The sequence below is a fragment of the Quercus lobata genome, chromosome 8, assembly GCF_001633185.2.
Source record: "Quercus lobata isolate SW786 chromosome 8, ValleyOak3.0 Primary Assembly, whole genome shotgun sequence".
Classification (NCBI taxonomy): Eukaryota; Viridiplantae; Streptophyta; class Magnoliopsida; order Fagales; family Fagaceae; genus Quercus; species Quercus lobata.
Window position 1 is genome coordinate 50,597,238 of NC_044911.1, and position 21,913 is coordinate 50,619,150.

General features: G+C 32.5%; 2 protein-coding genes across 2 annotated transcripts; one reads left to right on the top strand and one right to left on the bottom strand.

Moving 5' to 3' along the window:
- Positions 1 to 5,168: 5,168 nt before the first annotated feature.
- On the bottom strand, positions 5,169 to 6,059 carry LOC115957026 (ethylene-responsive transcription factor ERF086-like). Its single transcript, XM_031075270.1, has one exon. The coding sequence runs from the start codon at positions 6,057 to 6,059 to the stop codon at positions 5,169 to 5,171; it is 891 nt and encodes a 296-aa protein (XP_030931130.1).
- A 14,370-nt stretch (positions 6,060 to 20,429) lies between these two features.
- LOC115956056 (probable xyloglucan endotransglucosylase/hydrolase protein 27) lies at positions 20,430 to 21,511 on the top strand. Its single transcript, XM_031074515.1, has one exon. It carries the CDS (start codon positions 20,565 to 20,567, stop codon positions 21,204 to 21,206), a length of 642 nt encoding a protein of 213 aa, XP_030930375.1. The 5' UTR covers positions 20,430 to 20,564; the 3' UTR covers positions 21,207 to 21,511.
- Positions 21,512 to 21,913: the final 402 nt, after the last annotated feature.

Genomic DNA, 21,913 nt, shown 5'->3' on the forward strand with positions numbered 1-21,913 from the left:
AGTTCTCCCTAGCTCTGATCCATAAGCACCGATCTCCCTAGCTCCGATCAGGCAAGACCCATACCCACGAGCTCCGATCAAGCGAGACCCACGAGCTCCGATCGTTTCGATAAGCACCGATCTGTCTCTTTTTTGTTTTTCCGTTTGGGTTTGTTTGTGTATGGGTGTGTTTGTGTATCTTTTTTTTTTTTTTTTAGCAAGTATATCTCTGTTCTGATTTTTTTGTGAGGATGTGTTTGTGTGCATCTGAGGAAAAGAAGATGAGGAGTTGAGGTCGTTGTGCACGGAGAAGAGAGAGAAAAATTGGTGCGAACGGAAAATAATAAAAAACTAAATACACATGCTACAGTGTCCGTGTAAATTTACATGGGTACTGTAGCTCGTTGAAAATTTTAGATGATTATACATGATTTTAAATGGACTGATGTAGTGTGTTTTTTGGTTCAAAATGTGTAAAAGTAGCCAAAATGTGTATTTTACACATTTATACAAGAGCTGATGTGAATGCTTAATATTGTTTAAAAACTTAAAAGTGTTGCTTAAACTATCATATCAAATAGCCCCAAGTTGTCACCTTTTTTTATTTTTATTATTATCTTGGGAAACGGTTTTTTAAATCAACTACCAAACACATCACCTGTCGAAAGGGATAGGCTATAATTCTCTAAAAAACAACCAAAAGAACGTCATAATTGTGTGCTTGAAAGCATCCCCTTTAAAAATTTTCTCCATGTAAAAATTAAAAAATTCTGCCGTATATTTACAAATGTACAATCTTCATCAGAATTATGTAGTCATTGATTAATCTTCGCGAAAATACCAAACTTTTGGCTAGATCCCAAATTCCCAATAAAATAATTAACCATGATTATGATTGATGGTTCCACGAAGGTTGTGGAAACTCCACATTAATCCACACATCAAGCTAAACTTGTAAGGAGACACACGCACTAATTTTGTAGTTTGTGTTGTTCTTATGTTCCTTTTAATTATGTATATATAAAATTTATTTTCTTTTTAATTGGATCTTCCCCTTCTTGTCAAAATGTTAAGTGTTAACTATCAACTTTCTAACTACCTTGTTTCACCAATTCACCCAATGTAAACCAGGATCAATTACAGAGAGTATACTAATATGAAACCAGTGATATCTTGAAGCATACAGGCCTTGGAACATGAATATAGTATATAGTAACTGATTTAGTATACGTATGGATTTTTTTTGTCAGTTTATTAATTTATTTGTCTATGCACAATTTCTTGCTCCTATTTTTTTTAGATACAAATGCATTCCTATCAATTTTAACAAATAAACAAATAAAAATTTCACGAAGAAACAAATCTAAAGGCACCTCAAAGGACTGACCTGCATCAATACAAACAGGCTCTAGCTGTTCTTTCAAACAAGAAATTAAAGTTTGGCTACAAATTAACTTAGTTTAAACTACAACTTGCATTAAAAAAATTAATATGACTATATATTTTGAAAATCTAACTATTAAATTGCATGTTCTTTATATTCATAATACATATGTCAAATTGCATTTCAATCGGATGTTATTTACTGTGGGGCCCAATAATTCATGGACCAGACCCATTTGCCCTTAGAGAGTCCAAAGGCCCGAGTTGAGAAGAACTGTGGCCCAAGCTCTACAATACAGAGCACAAAACAATTTTGGGAGGCAGCCGAGGACAGTTCAGTCCTCGGCAGATCCTGAATCCCACCGGAATAAAGGGGTAAAATTGGTATAGGGACGAATTTGTAAGGAGATCCAAAATATCTTGGGGAAGTTATCCTTACTACCCTTCCAGATAAGACCCAACACATGACAGAGCCGTACTCTGCAGCCTTATCAACCATCCCCAACAATTCCGGGATTAGACTGATGGGACAAATATCAGTCTTGTAAAGATTGACCCTACACGTGGACGAAGGACAATTAACGCGGACGAGTATAAAAGAAGAAAGTAAGTAAATCTAAGGGGAGCCCCATCCCACCTCCGAAAAAGAAAGACTACATGGGGGAGAACCTCTCAACAACACCGGACCTCACTGAAGAGAATCCGTTGTTGGGTAACCGGGATAAGGCCTCAATGGTCCTCGGATCAACTCCGAGGAGTCCCATCCCATAGGGTGCGACGCCTTAGGGCTTAAATGTTCAAGCCCAACTCCTTTTCCTATAGGAATCCCTCCAAAATCAGGATCGGAACATTGCCCCGCGACCAAACCCAAGCTTTTCAAGCCCACTCTCTACAAATCATATTGTGAGGGATCTTTCGTGTGTGAGCCCAAAAATGTTAATGGGCCGCAAAGGAATCGTGTCCTTACAATTACTATTCAATCCATAAACTTATTTTTTTATGCATAATTTTAGATTAAAAAAATTAGAAATTTAAACATTTAATTGATGACATAACAATTTATCTTTGATTTTTTGAAATTTTGCAAGCATGGAGAATATAGGAAGAAAATATAATTTAATAATGGATTTGTCAAAATTCACATCTAATAAAAAGATATTGAGTAGAGTAGTAGTATTAGGCTACAACGACAAAGTTTGTTACCAAAGTTTGTTCTTGTTATATTGAGAATTGCAATTAGTTTATCAATTCAAACTTTGATAACTCAAGAACCCGAGCTTGACTATAATTAATAGTTTTATTTTTTGGGTAAAGAATTCATAAAATTGCTGGTAGCAAACCTAGTTTCTTAACGTAATGCATTAATATGACAATGTTATTTTTTTATTTTAACTTGTTATACTTTTTTTTTTTTTTTTTTTGCCTTGAGGGTGTGGGAGGAGTTGGAGGATTAGTTTTGACATGGTTTTTTTTTACTCACTCAAATTGTCAATATATCCAAAGCCAACATAACATTCTAGTGTTATAAGGGTGCTAATAATTCGTGTTGACAGGTCATCTTTGTGTTATATTGTGTCAAGGTAATTAAGGGTATTCAATTACATAAATCAATTCAAACATGACCTATTTAAGAATCGTGTCAAACAACCCTCTCAACCTTAGCACCATCTATTTATTAAGAGGGTTAATGTAACACTAACATACTTATTAAACAAGCTGTGCTAGATTAATTAATACAAACATGGCATATTTCAAGACGTTTAATATACGTATTGTCTCTGATAGTTGAATAAGAGACATGTGGTTTAATCATCGCCTATATAAAAAACCAATTGGTATTTTGATTTGATGATAAAGAGCTCAATCATCATAAATGAACGTCATAGGTTGAAACTCTCTCTCTCTCTCTCTCTCTATATATATATATATATATATTAAAAAAAAAACATATTATTTGGGTTTTCACATACCACCTTTTTTTTTGGGCTGAGTCACCCATTTTAATTAATCCATTTAACAAACAGAACTCAAAATGGTTAACTTATTTTTATGTTTTGTAAGCACAAAAATTATCATAAACAAATAAATTAAATTCATACAAATTCTATTTCAGAATAACACCAATTCAAATACAAAAAACATACCATCTAAAAGTTATTGTTTCAACCAAATGAAATCACATCTATTTAGAAATACAAAATTTAAGAAAAATAATATGAAATGATAATATTTTTTTATTTATTTTGAGTAAAAGGGTTAGGGAATTCAACGAATAATTTACAAATATATAACCATAACATGTGCTCAATTCTATATTTAAAATTCAAAGTTATATTAATTAAAAATGAAAATTACTTAAGTGGGTAAAACAAGTTTTTCTTAAATGAGTTAACTGGTCTTAACACAAAAATTTATCATCTCATTTTGGGATGATTGTAGGCCAACACGAAGTTGACCAATTTTTACTCACGTAAAAGTAGATCGACCGCTTTAACACTTTTGACACAAACCAATTTAGACTAAACATTAACCCATAAAAAAGTGTGTAGTGTTTGTGTTAAACAACGTCGTCCTTATATAGCATAATACTAAACGGACAAGAGAATTTAAAACGGACAAGGGTTGATTTGGACTTGATTCTTGCTATATATGAACCAAATGGACAAACAATATCATTTTTAGTCAATGCAACGATGTATTTGAAATTAATTAAGGATCCTGATGTACAACGCTTAAGGGATTGTAAATAAGTTTTGCTTATATACCAAATCCCATATAAATATATATTTGTCCATGTTAAATGGCATTTCGTTTTTTAAATTTCCTCTCTTAGTGGTATGAGTTACATGATCATCAACACGTACGTATCTCCTTTTAAACATCCTTATGTTGCACAATTCAATTAGATATGAATGCCTCTTAACATTTTCAAAGAATATATGTATTTAGCATCAGGCAATACCTACAACTTAAACATCTAGGGACGGAACCAGGATTCATACCTAAGGGAGGCAAAGCTTAAAACCAGTTAACTCCTATATAATCTTTACAAATAGGGCTATAGGCTAGGTCCAATGGTCGCATTTTTAGAAACGTGGCTATAGGACATACTCTGGCCGCATTTTTAAACATGGTTATAGGCATATATTCAATAATTTCATTTTCAGTCCCACTTTCCACAATTAATTGCATCTCAAACCTGCTCACAGCATATTATATAAGGGACTGAATCACCAACACTGCAGCCTGCAGTGTAACCACTTTGCTTCACCCGTTGTGCCACCTAGATAGGTGGAATGCATTAAATAAATAGGATAAGAAAATTTCAGTTGATTGTGGGAAGTGGGATTGAACTCATTTGAACATGTGGTTGGTTTTTGGCATCTGGGTAGGCTTCAGGGGGTTTAGTCAATGTCTTTGTGATGATATATTTCTCAAGTGACACTTGTCCATTTCTCATATCTTCTTGTACCTGTTTGATAATTATTAATGTTCCATTCTATAACTTTCCGATTGATAATTTTAGCATATCCTCTGGTAACTGCAACCCAACTTGGTAATGTCATTGAACAATAATTAAGCTTCTCAAGATTTAGTTTATGTAATATGTTTATTCCATACATATATATATATATATATATATTATAGTTCTCTCTCTCTCTCTCTCTCTCTATGCATTGAAGAACTAGTTATAATATCCAGTTCTTCACTATAACTCAAAAGCAGCTAGCAACTTCTTAGAACTTCTCAACTCTGTGAAGAAGTATTATACAACAAAAGACATTAGCAACAACTTCCAAATGCCTTCAAATTTCACCATTGTGTAGTGACCCAGTACTAAAGGTTGGAGGCACCATGACAGAAGAAGAAACTTTGAACCTCTTACTCCTTGAACCCTCCTCCTCCTCCTCGCTGCTGCCACAAACACCCATGAATTCTGGGCTATCTATCCACCCCGAGATCATTTGGTCCACAAACCCTTGCTCGTTAAAACTAACTTCTACAATATCTGACCCATCTGAATCCAACCCAAGTTGCCTGAACCCGACCCATTCAGTACTGCAATCCGAAACACTAGAGCATTCCCAAGAAGAAGGCTCAGTACTAGTAGTAGTGCTAGTCTCCACCTGGGGCACAATAATGCTTGGCTGCACCATTTTCCCTATGTTGTTGATGTCCATCTGGCTTTGGTATTGGTAACTTCTGAAGTGAAAAATCCTTGCAAAAGTAAAGTGGTCACTCACTCTACTCTTTGAGGACTTATTGTCACTTGTCCTTGCCATGATGTTTTGGATGTTTTTGCTCAATTTAGCTTTCAAGGAAGAGAAGCTATGTCCATGCCTCCCATCAGATTGTGTCGGTAACCCTCCATTACTAGGTGAAGAACCTGTTAGGCTCGAATTAATGGGGTTCACTGATGCAAAGTTGGTTCGAGCATTTTCCCCACGTAGGGCTCGAGCAGCTTCATCATAGGCTCTAGCCGCTTCTTCTGGGGTATCATATGTTCCTAGCCATAGTCTAACACGTTGAGAGTCCTTAATCTCTGCCACCCATCTCCCTGAGGGTCTTTGTCTCACTCCCACAAATCTACGAACTGCCTGTTTGCTTGATTGCACCATTTTATTGGCCTTGGTAGTGGTGGTGGTGGTGTTGTTGTTGGTGGCAATAGTAGTTTTTGTGGTTTCAGCACCCACCATTGACACAAATATAGTAGGGAGAGATTACAATTAAGCTTTAATTAACTAGGCTTCTTTTGGGTTCGGTGAGGACTAGTGGGAGAATTTGTTATTGGCTCTGGCTTATTGCATGTGAAAAGCACATTGCATATAAATGATACTATCTCTCTGACACTATATATATACAAAGCCTTCAAGAATTATAAGTGATAATGATGACGATGATGATGAATGTAGGCTCATACCTATCTCTATTATGAGTTTTGTTTTCTTATAGTTTTTTAATCTCCAATCGTGTGAAGAATGTACTTTCAAATTGTCTCAGCAATATTGGCTCATTAGGCATAAGCTCAGCTCGGCTTGCCAAAACTTAATTAAAAATTAGCCAGATCCGATCCATTACAATAATCTAATTATATATTAGGTACATAATAATTGGATGTTCAAGTGCTAAAATAATAATCGACTAAATAATTTTACTATTTTTTAATTGCTGGCCACTGGGCCATGTAGCCTAATGGCACCAGGTGTCATTGTATACCTTTAGGTCGGGAGTTCTATCCCCCTCATTTACCCAGTTGGAACATATACATACATGTAATCCAGCCTTTTCTGCTTAAGTTTTTGTATAAGTGTTGATTTATCACTAAAATATTAAAACATATTTCTACTCCTATATAATCTTTACAAACTGATGTAATAATAAATGTGATTTGTAGATTTGAAAAACTTAACAAATGAATGTATGAATTAATTAATTTTTTTTATAATTGGTGCCATATGTAAAGTTTTTCTCCAAATCAATTTAAAGAATCTCCTCCAACCACATTAAACTATCCACGTGTATTATTTAAACAAATCATATAACTCATTAAATAGATGATCATGTAACTAAAATTATATTTGTATATTGTATATGTAAATAATTTTATGGACAAAGTTTAGATACAAACTTAATTATAGCTTAAGGCTACAACTTCCTTTAAAAAAATTAGCATTGCTATATATTTTGAAAATCTAACCATTAGATTGCATGTTCTTTACACTTTTAACACACATGTCAAATTTTGTACCAATCAGATGCTATTTACTATATGATCCATAAACTTATTTATATGCTCAATTTTATATTACAAAAACTTACAATTTAAACAATTGATTGATGACATAGTTATGGATCTTTGATTTTTTGAAAATTTTATAAGCATGGAGGATATAAGAAGAAAATGTAATTTAATGGTGGATTTTTCAAAATTCACATCCAATAAAAAGATATTGAGTGAAGTTATAACCTTAAGTTAATTTTATTGATTGCCATGTAATGGATTGGGAAAATTTTTTATCCAAGCTAGTTTGGAAGTAAACTTTTTTCTTGGTGCCACTTATATTTGTAAAGGTAATGTAATAAAATTGTAATATTTGTTCCTAAAAAAAAAGGTTGTAATATCCTTAACAACACTCTTAGTATAAAATAATAAAACCCGCACTATATATTGTTAAACATGCATTTGTTTTGGATCGCGGATAACATCATCAAATGACTAATTCGAAATTTCCTTTAATAGTTTCCGTTTGTAGAATGATTGACAAATAGATGATAAATATGAACCAAGCAACTTCCTTGAATTTGTACATGGTAAAGTGAGGAAAAATTGGATGCTCTTATGTTTAGTTATTCATAAGGCTGTAAAATAACTTAAAATGTTTATGAAAAACTCAAGCTCAGCTCGATAAAAAAAATATTTATTAATTTTAATTTATTTTTTTTAGTAAATAAGCCAAGTTCAAGCCACAATTTAGACTTAACTATTAAATTAAGCCAAACTAAAACACAATAATGTGTTCATAAACAAGCTTGTAAGCATGAGATTTGATTTAACTATATATAACATTATATTTTTATATGTATACATGTATAAAAAAAAAAATACTTACATAGGCTTGACATTGAATTGTATAAATTTGTAAATAAGTTCATATGATATCAAATTATTTTTTATATTTTGTCAATAACATAAGTAGTTTATTCATAATAAACATTCATAGATTTATGAAGAAGTAAAAAAAAAAATGTTAGTTATGGTTTTATTATATATATGAAAAGAATAAGTTAATCATGTAACTCACGAGCAAGTATTTGCTTGATGATGAGCTTTATCTTGGCTCATTTTCAAAATAAAATTAAATGAATAAGCTTATAAACTTTTAATACTTGACTCAATTTGGCTCATTTACAACCATATTCAACAAAAAATAAAAAATAAAGAGAAAAGGATAATTGTACAAGGTTTAGATACAAAACTAGTTGTTTTATTCAATAAAATAAATAGTACTACATATTTTGAAAATCTAACCGTTGAATTATATGTTTTTTATTCACTTAGTACAAACACATGTCCAATTTTTATGTCAATCAGATATTATTTACTATATGATCTATATGCTTATATTTTATGCATAATTTTAAACTATAAAAACTTGCAATTTAAACAATTCATTGATGACAAAGTTATTGATTTTTAATTTTTTTAGAAATTTTGCAAGCATGAAGAATATAAGAAGAAGATGTAATTTAATGGTGGATTTGTCAAAATTCACATCCATTAAAAAGATGTAAGTCATGAATTTTTTTATGTGTTGTAATGCTCTCTCTCTCTCTCTCTCTCTCTCTCTCTCTCTCTCAATAAAAAGAAGTGGCAATATCATTTCATTTGCATTAAAGTGATAATAAATGGCCGCTAATGATATATATATATATATATATATATTTTAGAAATGCTAACGTATACCCTTATGGTAATAGTTAACAATCTATTTAAAGAAAATTTTGACACCACATTTAAAGAAAATATTTTTAAAGGACACTCATTAATATGACTCATATTTTTATATATCATTAACTGCCATTTATTAGCACTTTATATATATATATATATATTTATTTATTTATATTTATATCATTAGCCGTCATTTATTAGCACTTTATATTTATATTTATATATCATTTAGCTGCCATTAAAGTGATAATAAATGGCCGTTAATGATATATAAATATAAATATTCCATCCGTTTCACTTTTTTTGTCTTTTATTTCATTTTGAAATGTTCCAAAATATTGTCCTGCTTTTAAAAATAAAAGTCATTAATTTACTAATGTTCCTATTATACCCCTATTAATTTACTTTTTTTTTTTTTTTTGAGAAACACACACACACACACATATATATAGGGGAAGGGGGAATACCCCTATTATACCCCTATTAATTTACTAATTTAATTTTTTGATAAATTTTTTTAAGAGTAGTTTTGGAAACTTATATATTTTTAAAAGGTAGACAAGACAATAAATGATATTTCCTTAAAAAGTTTGACTTTTCAAACATGACAAAAAAAGTGGGACGGGGGAGTATATATTTATATATCATTAACGGCCATTTATTATCACTTTAATGCAAATGATATTGCCAATTCCTAATTTATAATAACACATGTGAAATAAACAATTTTCTTTTTTAAGGCAAACAGTTTTGTTAATAAAATATTGGTGCTTTCTGTTTGATATTATAATTATGTCATGTGAGTTAAACTCATTAGCACTTTTTTTAAGGCTCAGTTTGGGAGTTATGGATGTGGGAAGGTAACAAATGAATTTTCTCATCCATCTTAGGTTTAATGAAAAACTTTACAAATGACTAGACATTTGCGAAACCCATCAAAGTTCAATGCATGACAAGATGACAAAAAAAAAAAAAAAAAATCCCAACACTAATGAAGTCCTATACATATAGTATTTGGTTGAAATTCAATCAAAATTACTCTCTAATTAAAGTTCATTGTAACATAGTAATCGATTAATTCAAGTGAGTTTATGCTTTCTGTTTGTCATTTGCTAATTTGCATTCTTTGTTATGTTTTTATATTCATTCTACTTAATCAAAGTGTTTTTTATTGAGGCTATCAGACCTACTCAAGTTATATCCTCTTTCAAATTAATTTGGTATAGAAAGATATTACAATCATAATCTTCCAATAACTACAAAACGAAACCACAAACCTTATGTCATATAAATTCTTTTGATGTGAAAGTCATATAAATTCTGAAACTATAAAGCACATGTATTTTTTTTTTTTTTTTTTTTGGGACAAAGTTGAAGATAACTTTTTTCATCCCATCTAGCAATTCATAAGACTAATATCAATGTGTATTATTTAAATTAGTCACATGACTCACAAATTTTTTTATGTAATTAAAAGTACACATTGATGATTTTTTCAATCCTTACATAGTATGGATTGGAAAAAGATAATGCCAAACTAATTAGGAGTTAAACTTTTTTCCCCTTTAATTTAAAGTGCTAATGAATGTGTCCAAAACTCTTTGAATAGTTGATTATTAATTCCTCATGTGTGTATGGTCTTCCTATCCAACACATACCAAGTAATTATGAAAAGAATTCTTTAGAGTGACTCCAAGATGTTGGCTACTACAGTTTCAAACTCCAAGATCTCATCAATTTTGATGGGTTTAGACCCTTGTCAATACACTGTATTTAATTGATTTTAAGGTCAACAATCAAATAGATAATTTGGTTAATTATGGAAGCCTTAGGTTAAATTAACAATTATCGATATCATGCAAGTGCAGAAATATAAATGAGACAAGATATGATGACCTAAGAAACTAATGAAACAAATCGTTTCACAGGAAAAACCTGAGGGGACTTGACCTTATCAATCCCGAGGTGAACAAATTCACTACTAGATAGAGATTTATAGTCTAAATAACCCTATTTGTTGTAAATCTAACTACAACTATTGAATTGAGCTCTGAATCCTATAGACATCTTTGATAGCAATTTGCTACAACATGAACCTTCAATCCATGACTTCAATGTCCCCTTGAAGATTTGAATCTAGTACACTTGATATATGGAGAGGAGCAACTTAAATCCACCAGTTCAAAGAGTATGTGAGTGATCATCGGTAGTAACTTGAAAGAGCAATAGGTATAAACATTTTAGATCTAAAAATGGACTGCTCTAAAGTCTTGGAAAAATTCATGGCTTAAGGTTTTCTTTATATACTTAGCGAAATATGTCTAAAACCCTAATCATCTGAAGAGTTGATAGGTTGAATTTCTAATTCTGCAAATATGCAGTTCGATTGGTTGAACTTAAGTTTTGTTAACAATTCTAATCCTTGAATCACTTGAAATCCTATTCTTGCACACTGAATGACAGTACCTTGAGCATTGACTAAACATTCCTATAGGCTCTATGAGCTATAACCTATAACTAGACAAGTTTATGTTCACAAGTTCGCCAACAAAACTAAACAAATTTCATGAGGCCAGGTCAACCCTTTCCATTGAAGCTATCTTGAATTTTAACAATAAAACCGAGCGTATTCCAAATGGATTGAATTCCTATCATCATAGTCTCTGTATTTTTCTTTGGATTGGCCTTAGCTAATCACAAACCCACTTGCTAATTCAGTGATTCTTGCAAACCATCAATTTTGTTAAAATCCCAAAAAAAGATCTCTTAACTCCCAAGCATTTGTCTTCATCCAAAATAAAGGTCATCAAATAGCCCATGACCCATGGGCTGGCCCAGTAGCCCGCTAGCCCACCAGGCTAATGGGCAGCCCAGCCCGGTAATATTGAAACCCGTGGGCAGCCCAGTAACCCAATAGGACAGGCTATGGGTTGGTTTCTTTACCCATGGGCACCCGGTGGGCCGGCCCGTTAGCCCAGCCCAGTAGTCCGACCCGTTAGCCTGACTCATTGCCCAAAATTTATAACAAAATAATTTAGGGGTTGGGTGGGTGAGGGATTGAACTTTGGACATTATAAAAACTTTAAGACTACACACCTAACCACTAAATACTTGGAATGATTGTGATACAATATGCATAATAAATATATATTTTGGTATTAGTCTAGTAGCTTTGATTTTTAAAACAAAGTTACTAAGATGACTGTTGTCCTACCTTTATGCCTCTGGAAAGGAAGTCATTCTTTCCTTTGATAAATTCCAATTCTTTCCTTACAAGTTACAATTATAGAAGAAATTCCTTTAAAAAAAAAAAAAAAAAAAAAAAAAAAAAGCTTACCGTTGGTTGGAAGAAATTCTTTCCTTAATGAGTTGATATTTGATTCTTCATATATTTCCTTTAAGAATTGATATTTTATTCTTCAAATATTTCCTTTAAGAGTTGATATTTAATTCAATGTACTTATTTATTCTTATCAATTAAAGTTAATTAATCTTATTTTAGTACCTTTTTAAGAGGTATATCTTAGTATTTTTTTTTAATAGAATCTTTTTAGTAGATTTAATTGTTCAATTTGATAGTTTGTAATAATATATAATTATAATTTTTTTGGTTAAATTTTTATAACCTTTGTAGACATGTTAAAAATGCCCATAGGTAGCCCATTAAACCCACCTCACTAGCCCAGCCCGCTAAACCCCAAATGGGCATTGCCCATGGGTAGGGCCATGGGCTAGGGTTTTTCCAATCAGCCCGGCCCGACCCAGCCCATTGACTAGTCAACAGCCCGTTAAGCCCAGTCCATTAGACCCATGGGCCAAGTAAAAACGAGTCGGGCCGGCCCGGCCCGGCCCATTGACGAGGCCTAATCCAAAAGAAGGAAGCTTAGCCAAGACCAAACCATCATGGGCATGAAAGCAAGCTACAACTCAATCATCAAAGTCGAGCCAGACGGGTTGGGTCAAAGAAAAATAAAAAGAGAACCTGACACAAGAAAGACGGTCTAGCTAGTTTTGTCGGCTTGCAATTCAAAACGGATTTGGAATGTTGGTCTGTAATTTTAAAATCCAGCGGGAAAGTTATATTAATTGGTAGTGACATGAAAGGTGACTGTTGGATTTTAGTAGTTTGGACTTTGGAGTTAAAGAGTAGGAGATGGAATGAGTTGTGGGCTCCAAGACTCCGTACCGTGTCTTTTGTGTTGTTTGCATTTTCCTTATGAATTTGCCCTTAAATATTTGAAAAAAAAAAAAAAAAAAACTCAATCATACAATCAAATTATGGATTACTAATTTGTTTTTGGTATTAAGTGTTGTGGGTTGATTGGAAGCAAATAAATTTTTTTGTCTTGTTTTTGAAGCCACAATGGGGTTTTTCGATTAGGATTATAGTAATCTAATTTGTGGCTGAATTGATTTCCAATTTTTCATTCTTATCTAGGTGTAGGTGAGAGATTTTGTCTGCTTACTCTCTCTCACTCACTATATTGGCAATTTGCAATGGAGGGTTGCTAATAGATGGTGATAAAAAATAAATAAATAAAAAAACTAAACTCATTTGTGTGATCTAAATTTTGCCAAACTAGGTATGAATTTTTATACTACATCCAAATTCCAAGGAATTTTATGATTCTTAATGATTGTAGGGAGGCTAATTATAGATGAACAAGTGAGGTAGCATGTTCCCCTCAAGGATAACCGACTTTGCAACTTGGTAGCTGTTGTTTGTTAATTAATGATGGGTAGTAAATTTTAATTTTAGCGTCTATTATATCAACAGAATGACTTAGTCATGATAAGTGAGAGCAATGGAGTTGAATCAATCTTCTCTACTACTTGATTGGTCATTTTCCTACTAACCAAATGGCATCTTAGTCATATAGAATAATGATATAATTGTTTCGTAGTATTTTTGGCAATTTTCTTACTAATCTACTTACATTAAAGAGAATCAATGAATAAGCATATAAAAATCTAGTGGGGGCAAGCGAAGTACATGCTTCCATCAAAGATAATGGTATTATTATGCCTATTTTGCTCAATAAAAAAACTCTGTGTTTTTTTGTTTTATGGAAATTGATTAATATAAAAACAAATTGCCTACATTTTATATTAATCGAACAAAAAGGAGTATGTGGAAGAGTTTGATCTCATTTGATCAGATGTAGCATTTCCTTAGAAAAAGTTGAATACATTGAAGAATTATAAAATTAAGGCTTGCTGTATCAGAATCTCATGTCCAATCTAAATGACTCCGCCCAAAAAAGAAAATCCAGTAGGTGATTTCCATCATCTAATGCAAAGCTACAAAGATTATAAAAAGTGTCACGATTATAATGTTCATTATTGCCGCAGGAGAGGCTGAAGTTGTCAATTTGTCATTTGTGTTTGAACCAATAAAGTGAAGAACAAACTTACAAACCGGTACAAAATTTGGCTAATTAAGCCCAAGCTCCATAGACGATGGGATTGGACAATTCGAGTGGATGGATGACTCTGCTAATTTTAAGATTAGTCATAATTCCATCTTGAGATAAGAAGTTTTCCCGAGAAGTTGCAAGAGCATCTTGGCCAGCTTTTCATGACCTCACCTACCACAAGGTTTAAATGTTAGAAAACAGGGGAATATTCTAGCACACAAGGTGATATGACACACATCCAGTGCATATATCCCCCTCTCTCACATAAGGGTGAATCCCAGGAGCATGTCCTAGCATCAGGCCCCCTTAGCCGACTTGAGGGGACAAAAAGTTGTCAAAACAACTCTCTCCTCATGGGAAGGGCCCACCAATTCCACCCAGCATTACCTATTGTTGTTTAATATTAATTATAAATAAATTGTTAAATTTCTTAGTATTATGCAATTTATTTATATTGGATTTGGTTGGTAAATGAAAATGTGTAAGAGCTTCAATTTTTGATGGAGAATTAGGCCCTGTTTAGATGGTGAGTTATTCATATCTTATCACTCATTACTCATCACCCTATAATTCATTTATGATCACTTAAAAATTCCCAAATTATACCCCAGCAATGTTTGGCACTTAAACTTGGTTGAGTTTTCATTCCAAAAACTCAAAAAACTCACCATTTGTGGGACCCACGGATTGAGCATTGTGCAGTATCCACAAAACGGCTACCCGCGAGACCCTTCAGCCCACATAATCATATTACTCTTATTTCCTTCAGCCTCCAAAACCCAACTGTGCCAAACCCTTCGGATCATCTCCTCTATCCTCACCCAACTACGCCGAAGCCATAAATTCTTTCTACATAGTCTTCCTCCATCCTTATCCTTGAAACCGAACCCATAAAGTAGTTCTAGACCTCCTTCCTTCATCCTCAACCTTGAGATTGAACCCTAAAAACTCCCTTTTGGTGCTCTGCTCCTCGATCAGATCGGTGGTGGTTGAAGAGAAGAAGCTAAATCAAATGGCTGAGCTCGCTGCATCAACTGGTGGAGCTTTGTAACAAAGTTTTGTTCCCTATTAGAGTTTCGATCACCATTACTCTTACCCCTCTGTTTGCGAGGTTTTTGGTTTAGAGGAAAATTACCAAGACCAGTATATGAATTTTTCTTTTTCTTTTTTGAAAAAAAAAAAAAAAAAAGAGAGAAAAAAAGGAACTTTTTGTGGATATGTCATGGTATTCAATAAAGTTTATTTCTTTGTTGTTGTTGTTTGTGTGTCTATGTTGATTAGAGAAATGAGAAAAGGATAATAGAATACATGGGTTTTTTTTTTTTTTTTTTTTTTTTTTTTTTTTTTAAATTTTAAGATGTGGTATTGGTTTCAAATTTTAAGGATTTAGTTGGGATTTTATGTGGGAAAGGACTATTGGCTAGAGATTGGAATTAGAAATGTGAGTGTTGTTGCTGAGGAAATAAAAATGTGAGAATATGGCAAAGAATAAAGTTGATTATTGAGTTGAATTTCACTACTTGTTTCTTATTTAAAGTATCGAGCAGCTTTGCAGTTTGACGAGTTAATGGAATGGTAGTTTCTAGTTTGTAAGATGTTTACTTTACTATGGATGTTTTTGATTGGAATAGGAGGGAACAGATTGGTGGGTATGGAATGAAGAGCTGGTGCTTGGGAGCTAAAGAAAAAGAAAGTGAAGTGTGATGTATAGGAGAAATGGGGTTGGTCTGAAAATAAATTAGAGCCGTTGGTGGGGGAGTAAAGTCTAAAGTGTGATGTGACAATGCTCTGACCCTGAGGCCACCAATTTGCCACCATAACTCTGTTTCTATAACTCAAAAACACCATTTTTTTTTTTTTTAAATTTTCACTAACTCATAACTCAAATTCGTGAGATTTGAGTGATAAAAACAGAAAATGAAAACTCATCCAAACAAGTGTAGCATGTATGGGACCTATAGATTTTGAGTGATGAGTGATGGAAAACACAAGATCCAAACACCCCATTAGTGTCTTGAATCTAATTCCAACCTTTAATTATAGAAACTCCTACTATTACAATAACGAGTATAATAATTATATGAATAAATGGGCTGTAATGCCCATTAATCTTAAGTAGGTCTTGTCAATCTATAAATAAGACTATTTGCATCATTCCTTACACACACATATGTATATGTATAAAAATATTTATAGATGTTTGATGTATATTTGAGAATGATTGGGCAAAGAAAGATGTTTTATTTGGTGGAGCTTTGGGCTAAGATAATGGTGCAAAATTAGTTTAAGCCACACGACAGTGTAGTCAAGCTACTGTATCTTGGGAGTAAACAAGTTAAACAGAGTTTCTAGTTTCTATTGCACCCATTTGTAGAATTTGCCATCCACAGAGAGCTTAAATCTCCTTAAATAAAGAAAAATTTCCGAGCCTCAGCCTAACTAGTTTCATTATAATTATTTATTTATTTATTTATATATCTCCAATTGGCTTTTTTCTAGTTTTAAATTTCATGTAATTTTTATTATATTTATATATCTCCAACTTCAGAAGAGAGAAAACTAATTAGTTATTACCACTACTCAAATTTATTACTACCTTACAAGACCCAATCCCCTCACTTAAAATTTTGGAGGATCTAAGATTAACCTACTCAGGTTGATCCCGATTTAGAAAGTTGGTTTGTTTGTTGTTCACATAAACTACCAATGAAGAGAAGTGCCAGACAACCATCGATCCCCAATTTGGTTGGAATCCTTGCTGTGATTCCTATATTTTCCGAACACACTGCTTTTTAAAGACATCGTATATTTGAAACAATTAAAATCAGATCGGTAATATACTCTCAATAGAGCTTTTGTTACAAGCTATGTATCAAAATTTTCTTTTTTCTTGGTCGGCATCTTTCAAAATTTAATGAATATATATATATACGCAGCCCAACATGGTGCATACTTAGGCCCAATTGAAACTATGGGAGCTCAAATAATTAAATTTAGTAATGCTATCAATGATCAGTGTTAATCATAAAAGGGCTATGCGGACCGCAGTGTCAAGCCCATGCTTTTTTTTGCACTTTCTAGCTAGGATTTTTTTTTTTTTTTTTTAAATAAATAATAAATATATATATATATATATATATTTTTTTTTTAAATTTTGAAGGTGGCATCTCTTACAGCACGATGTGGGCATCTCCACATGTGAGTCAAACACGAGCATTTTAAACCCCAAGTTTAGGCCTACTCACCCCACTTATTGGTGAGAGTCGAACCCAAGTGCTTATGGGAGTAATCCGAACTCATACCACCCCACTAAAGAGCTTCAGTGGTCAATTTCTAGCTAGATTAGTCTTGCACTTTTCTACTTCGAGTTTCTTCTTCAATGGATAATTGAGTAGCCAAAAGACAATTTACACGGCTTGGTGCACATATGACATATATAATGTCCCCTGATTGGATCAACAGATCATCAGTAACACACGTACTCCACTGTAATAATTAATTTCAAGTCCTTAGCTCTTTGTGTTGAGTCAAATTTAAAGAAGGTGTTTGATTAGTAAAGCCATACAAAAAAGGTTGGAAGCAGGAGGAGGCTTGTCTAAATTAAAAGCTAGTACTATTGGTGTTTCATATGAGGAACCAAACTCACTTATTGCAAGGCTCCAAATAATAACTTTGAAAAAGCTTCGAATGATAGATTCACTTCTATCTTTCTCTTTGGTTTGGGGTGGGGTGGGGGATTCTTGATATTGATAGGGTGGAAGTTAATGACCTGGCGATAAATAGACTTAGAGGTAGTTAGGTTCTTTCATTTTACTAAAAAATTGACATAATCGTAATGTGATTGGTACTATATTAATATCATAAATAAATTGACATAATCCTGAAGGTGATTAGTATTATATTAATAATATCATGAATAATTTTTTAGTAATGCTACAGCCACAAACTATTTTACAATATTTTTATAAAATGTTGATGTAACCAACTTTTTATTGGTTTTCATTTAAGCCCATCATTAATATCATTTTTTCATTTGCCAATAATCACTCACCACACTAGCCGTTTATAAATTTTTTTTGTAAAATAGTTTATATCTCTAGCATAACTCATTTTTATTGGTTTTCATCTAAACCCACTATTAATATCATTTTTTCATTTACCAATAATCACTCATCACATTAGCCGTTTATAAATTTTTTTTGTAAAATAGTTTGTATCTCTAGCATTACTCATAATTTTTTTACTCCGTTGAAAAATTGACATAAATATTCCTAATATTACTCTAATCATAAATGTGTAGAGTGGTATGGTTTTCTCTTATGTTTATTTTGACATTAATATTTTCTAAAAAATAAATCATTTTTTAAAAAGTATTTTCTAGAAAACTATGTCATTTTCTTATGTTTAATAGTAAACTTAAAATGAGTTGGAAATTATTTTTTGACTTTCTTTATTTAGCTTGGCGTAAGATAGAGTTGTTTTCTAGAAAATTATAATGGAAAACTATTCTATTTCATGCCAAGCTATATAAGGGGAGTCAAAAAATAGTTTTCTTTTGAACCATTTTTTATGATATTACAAAAAAAAAAAAAAAAAAAGATGCAAAAAACTATCTTCACATAATGTTTTCTATTAAAACAAATAGAAAATATGACATGTTTATTAAATAGATTGACATGATACTACTTACGTAACAAGTTCGATAAACAAGCCATGCTGGGTTCAATGGGTTGATATTGACATGACCCATTTCAACTTGATTAAAAAAATGTGACAAAAAATGATTAACTAATTTTTATTTACATAAATTACAATTATTACAAACAAATAAATTTACCAATTGTATTTCATAATAACATTAATTAAAGTACAAATAGCAAACAATCTAAAACAGTCATTATTTCAACCTAATGAATTTTATCCAAGTTTAAAAATACACGATCTAATAGGGAAAAAAAGTTAAATCTTTGTTTTGGATAAAAACGTCAAAGACTAGGTTAAAAAAAATTACCAAAATTCTTTTCATTTCTCAATTCTAAATTTAAAATATAAAATTATATAAGATAAAATACCACTTATTTATATGGGTTAAACGTGTTCTTGTCAAGATCATTTTGTGTCAAAAAAAGGTCAATTCATTTTGATACACATCTATTTACATTAAACACTAATTCATAAAAAATCCTATCATCTCTGTGTCATATCAAACATGGTAGAAAAAACATAATACTAAGGGGGCTTTTTGTGAAAGAATAGTTAGCCTCAATCCAAATGCTATTTTTTTTTTTTTTTTTGAAACTGAACCTTGATTGGTATTCATTGATCACGAAATTGAAGTACAACAGAGACAAAGATTACAAACTACCTATTGACTACCCAGACTTAACATTTGGACCTATCAATAAGTAGTACATTCTGTATTATAGGTGGAGAACATCCAAACCACGTTTGAGATGTCTCTGTGCTCCTGGTGATTTGAGCTATATTGTGCGCCGCTCTGTTGTATTCCCTTTTCAGATGTTTTACACTCCAGCTCCTAAAGGAAGATAGCATGGTCAGAGCTCCTTGTAGGATAATACCAAAATCAGCACCAAAAGATCTAGAATTCAGCGCTTGGATAGCTATAGCTGAGTTAGATTGAGTAGGTATGAGGTCCCATTGAGTAGGTATGAGAGTTGCCTTTGATTTGGTTTTAGCTCATTTTGGAGTGGGTCCCATTGAGTGGGATCATAAAAACATGCAATTGTATTTATTTTATAAAAATTAAAACACTATCCAAAATTATAATCCATAAAAAATTTTAATGTTCTATTTTTATTTTCCATAGGAACTTCAGCATGGGAAAGCACAGGAAACTATTAATAGTTTTCTGCTTTTGATCAAATTATACTTTTGAATCTTTGATCCTTAACATTTGAAGTTACTTTATTTTGGTCATTTACGTTTTAATATTTTTATTTTGATGCTTTATGTTTGATTTATTTTTATATTAGCTATTTATATTTTAAAATTTTCATTTTTATAAAAAACCAAACAAAAAAAATTGAATCAAATATAAGTTTATTTTTACTCGTTTATATCTTAAGGAACATTAAGTTTTTTAAACTAATATAAATTAATGAGGGAATATTCCTGGAGGATATTAGATCGACAGTGTAAAATAAGATTCATGGCTATGCAGATCTGGACCAATCAACAATGAGTTTATCTTATCAAAAAAACCAATGAGTTTATGATCAGACAGACCCTCTTACATTCATTCAACCAGCTCATTACAAAATTTTCCATTTCTAATAATTATTTCTCTCATTCTTTTGCAAATTCCAACTCCAATGGCTGATCCAGCTCTTCATCCAGAAACCCAACCCCTGAAACAAATCGCCATAGACTACACCCCAGAAGCTTGCACACATTGCCCCAACTCCAACACCATCACCCTCACCTTCGACCACCGCGGTGGCGCCAGGTGGCGCACCACCACTCGCTTCCTCTACGGCACCTTCAGCGCCCTCATTCAGTGTCCTACAGGGAACACCGATGGCCTCAACTTCAACCTCTACCTCTCCTCCTTAGAGGGTGACAAGTCACAGGACGAGATCGACTTCGAGTTCTTAGGCAAAGACAAGACCATTGTCCAAACTAACTATTACACCACTGGGACTGGCAACAGAGAGAGCATTCACCAACTGGGTTTTGATTGCTCTGATGGGTTCCATGAGTATGTCATCAAGTGGGGTCCTGGTGAGATCGTGTGGCTGATTGATGGGAAGGTTGTGAGGAAGGTGGAGAGGAAAGAGGGTGAGGATTTTCCTGAGAAGCCTATGTTTTTGTATTCTTCGGTTTGGGATGCTAGCTATATTGATGAGGGAAGGTGGACTGGGAAGTCTGTGGGTTGTGATGCACCTTATGTTTGTGTTTATAAGGATATTCATGTGCCAACAGGGACTGCTTTGGAGTGTTCTTGTGATTCCTGATCTGGGTTTTTGATTTGGGGGTGTTTGAGAATTTTAATAAATGTTTGGTTTTTTTTTTTTATTGATGTGTTGGTTAGCTGATCTTTGGGTTGTTGATGATGTTGATTGCTCTTATGTTTGCAACTTGTGTTTCAAAGGATTAAAGAATTAGCTAAACATGGATGAATCAAAAGTGATGAATTGGTTTAATTACTATGCAAGTATAGTTATTTGTATGTTATTCTGAATTTTATTGTAATAGTAATGCTGTATGAGATTCTATTTCATTTTGAGGTGGTTTTCTGTGGAATAATGCAGCTTGGATATCTGATGGAGCAACATATCTTTACTCTGAACAAGCATAGTGGAATGCTTATTTGTTTTAGTTTAGTGGTCTGAGCATTTTTATCAATTTATGGGACCATATTTACCTTAAATGTCATGGAGGTTGCCCAGATCCATGGGTTTTATATATCTGTGCTGTGTTTCAGTGACATTCAGCTTCATGTTGCAATGACGCTTGAGAATTCAGTAAAAGATTATTTGAGTTCTTGATTTTGGTTTTCTGGTTATGTATACACTTAATATGTTTGTTGCTTGAGATTTTCTTTATAAAATTTCTTATTTGTATTGTTGCAGCTCTTTAACTATGTTTAAAAGATATCATTGTTGACAAATGGGTACATCTCTTGTATGCTTAACAGTTAACACTATCTATAGTTGAGTTT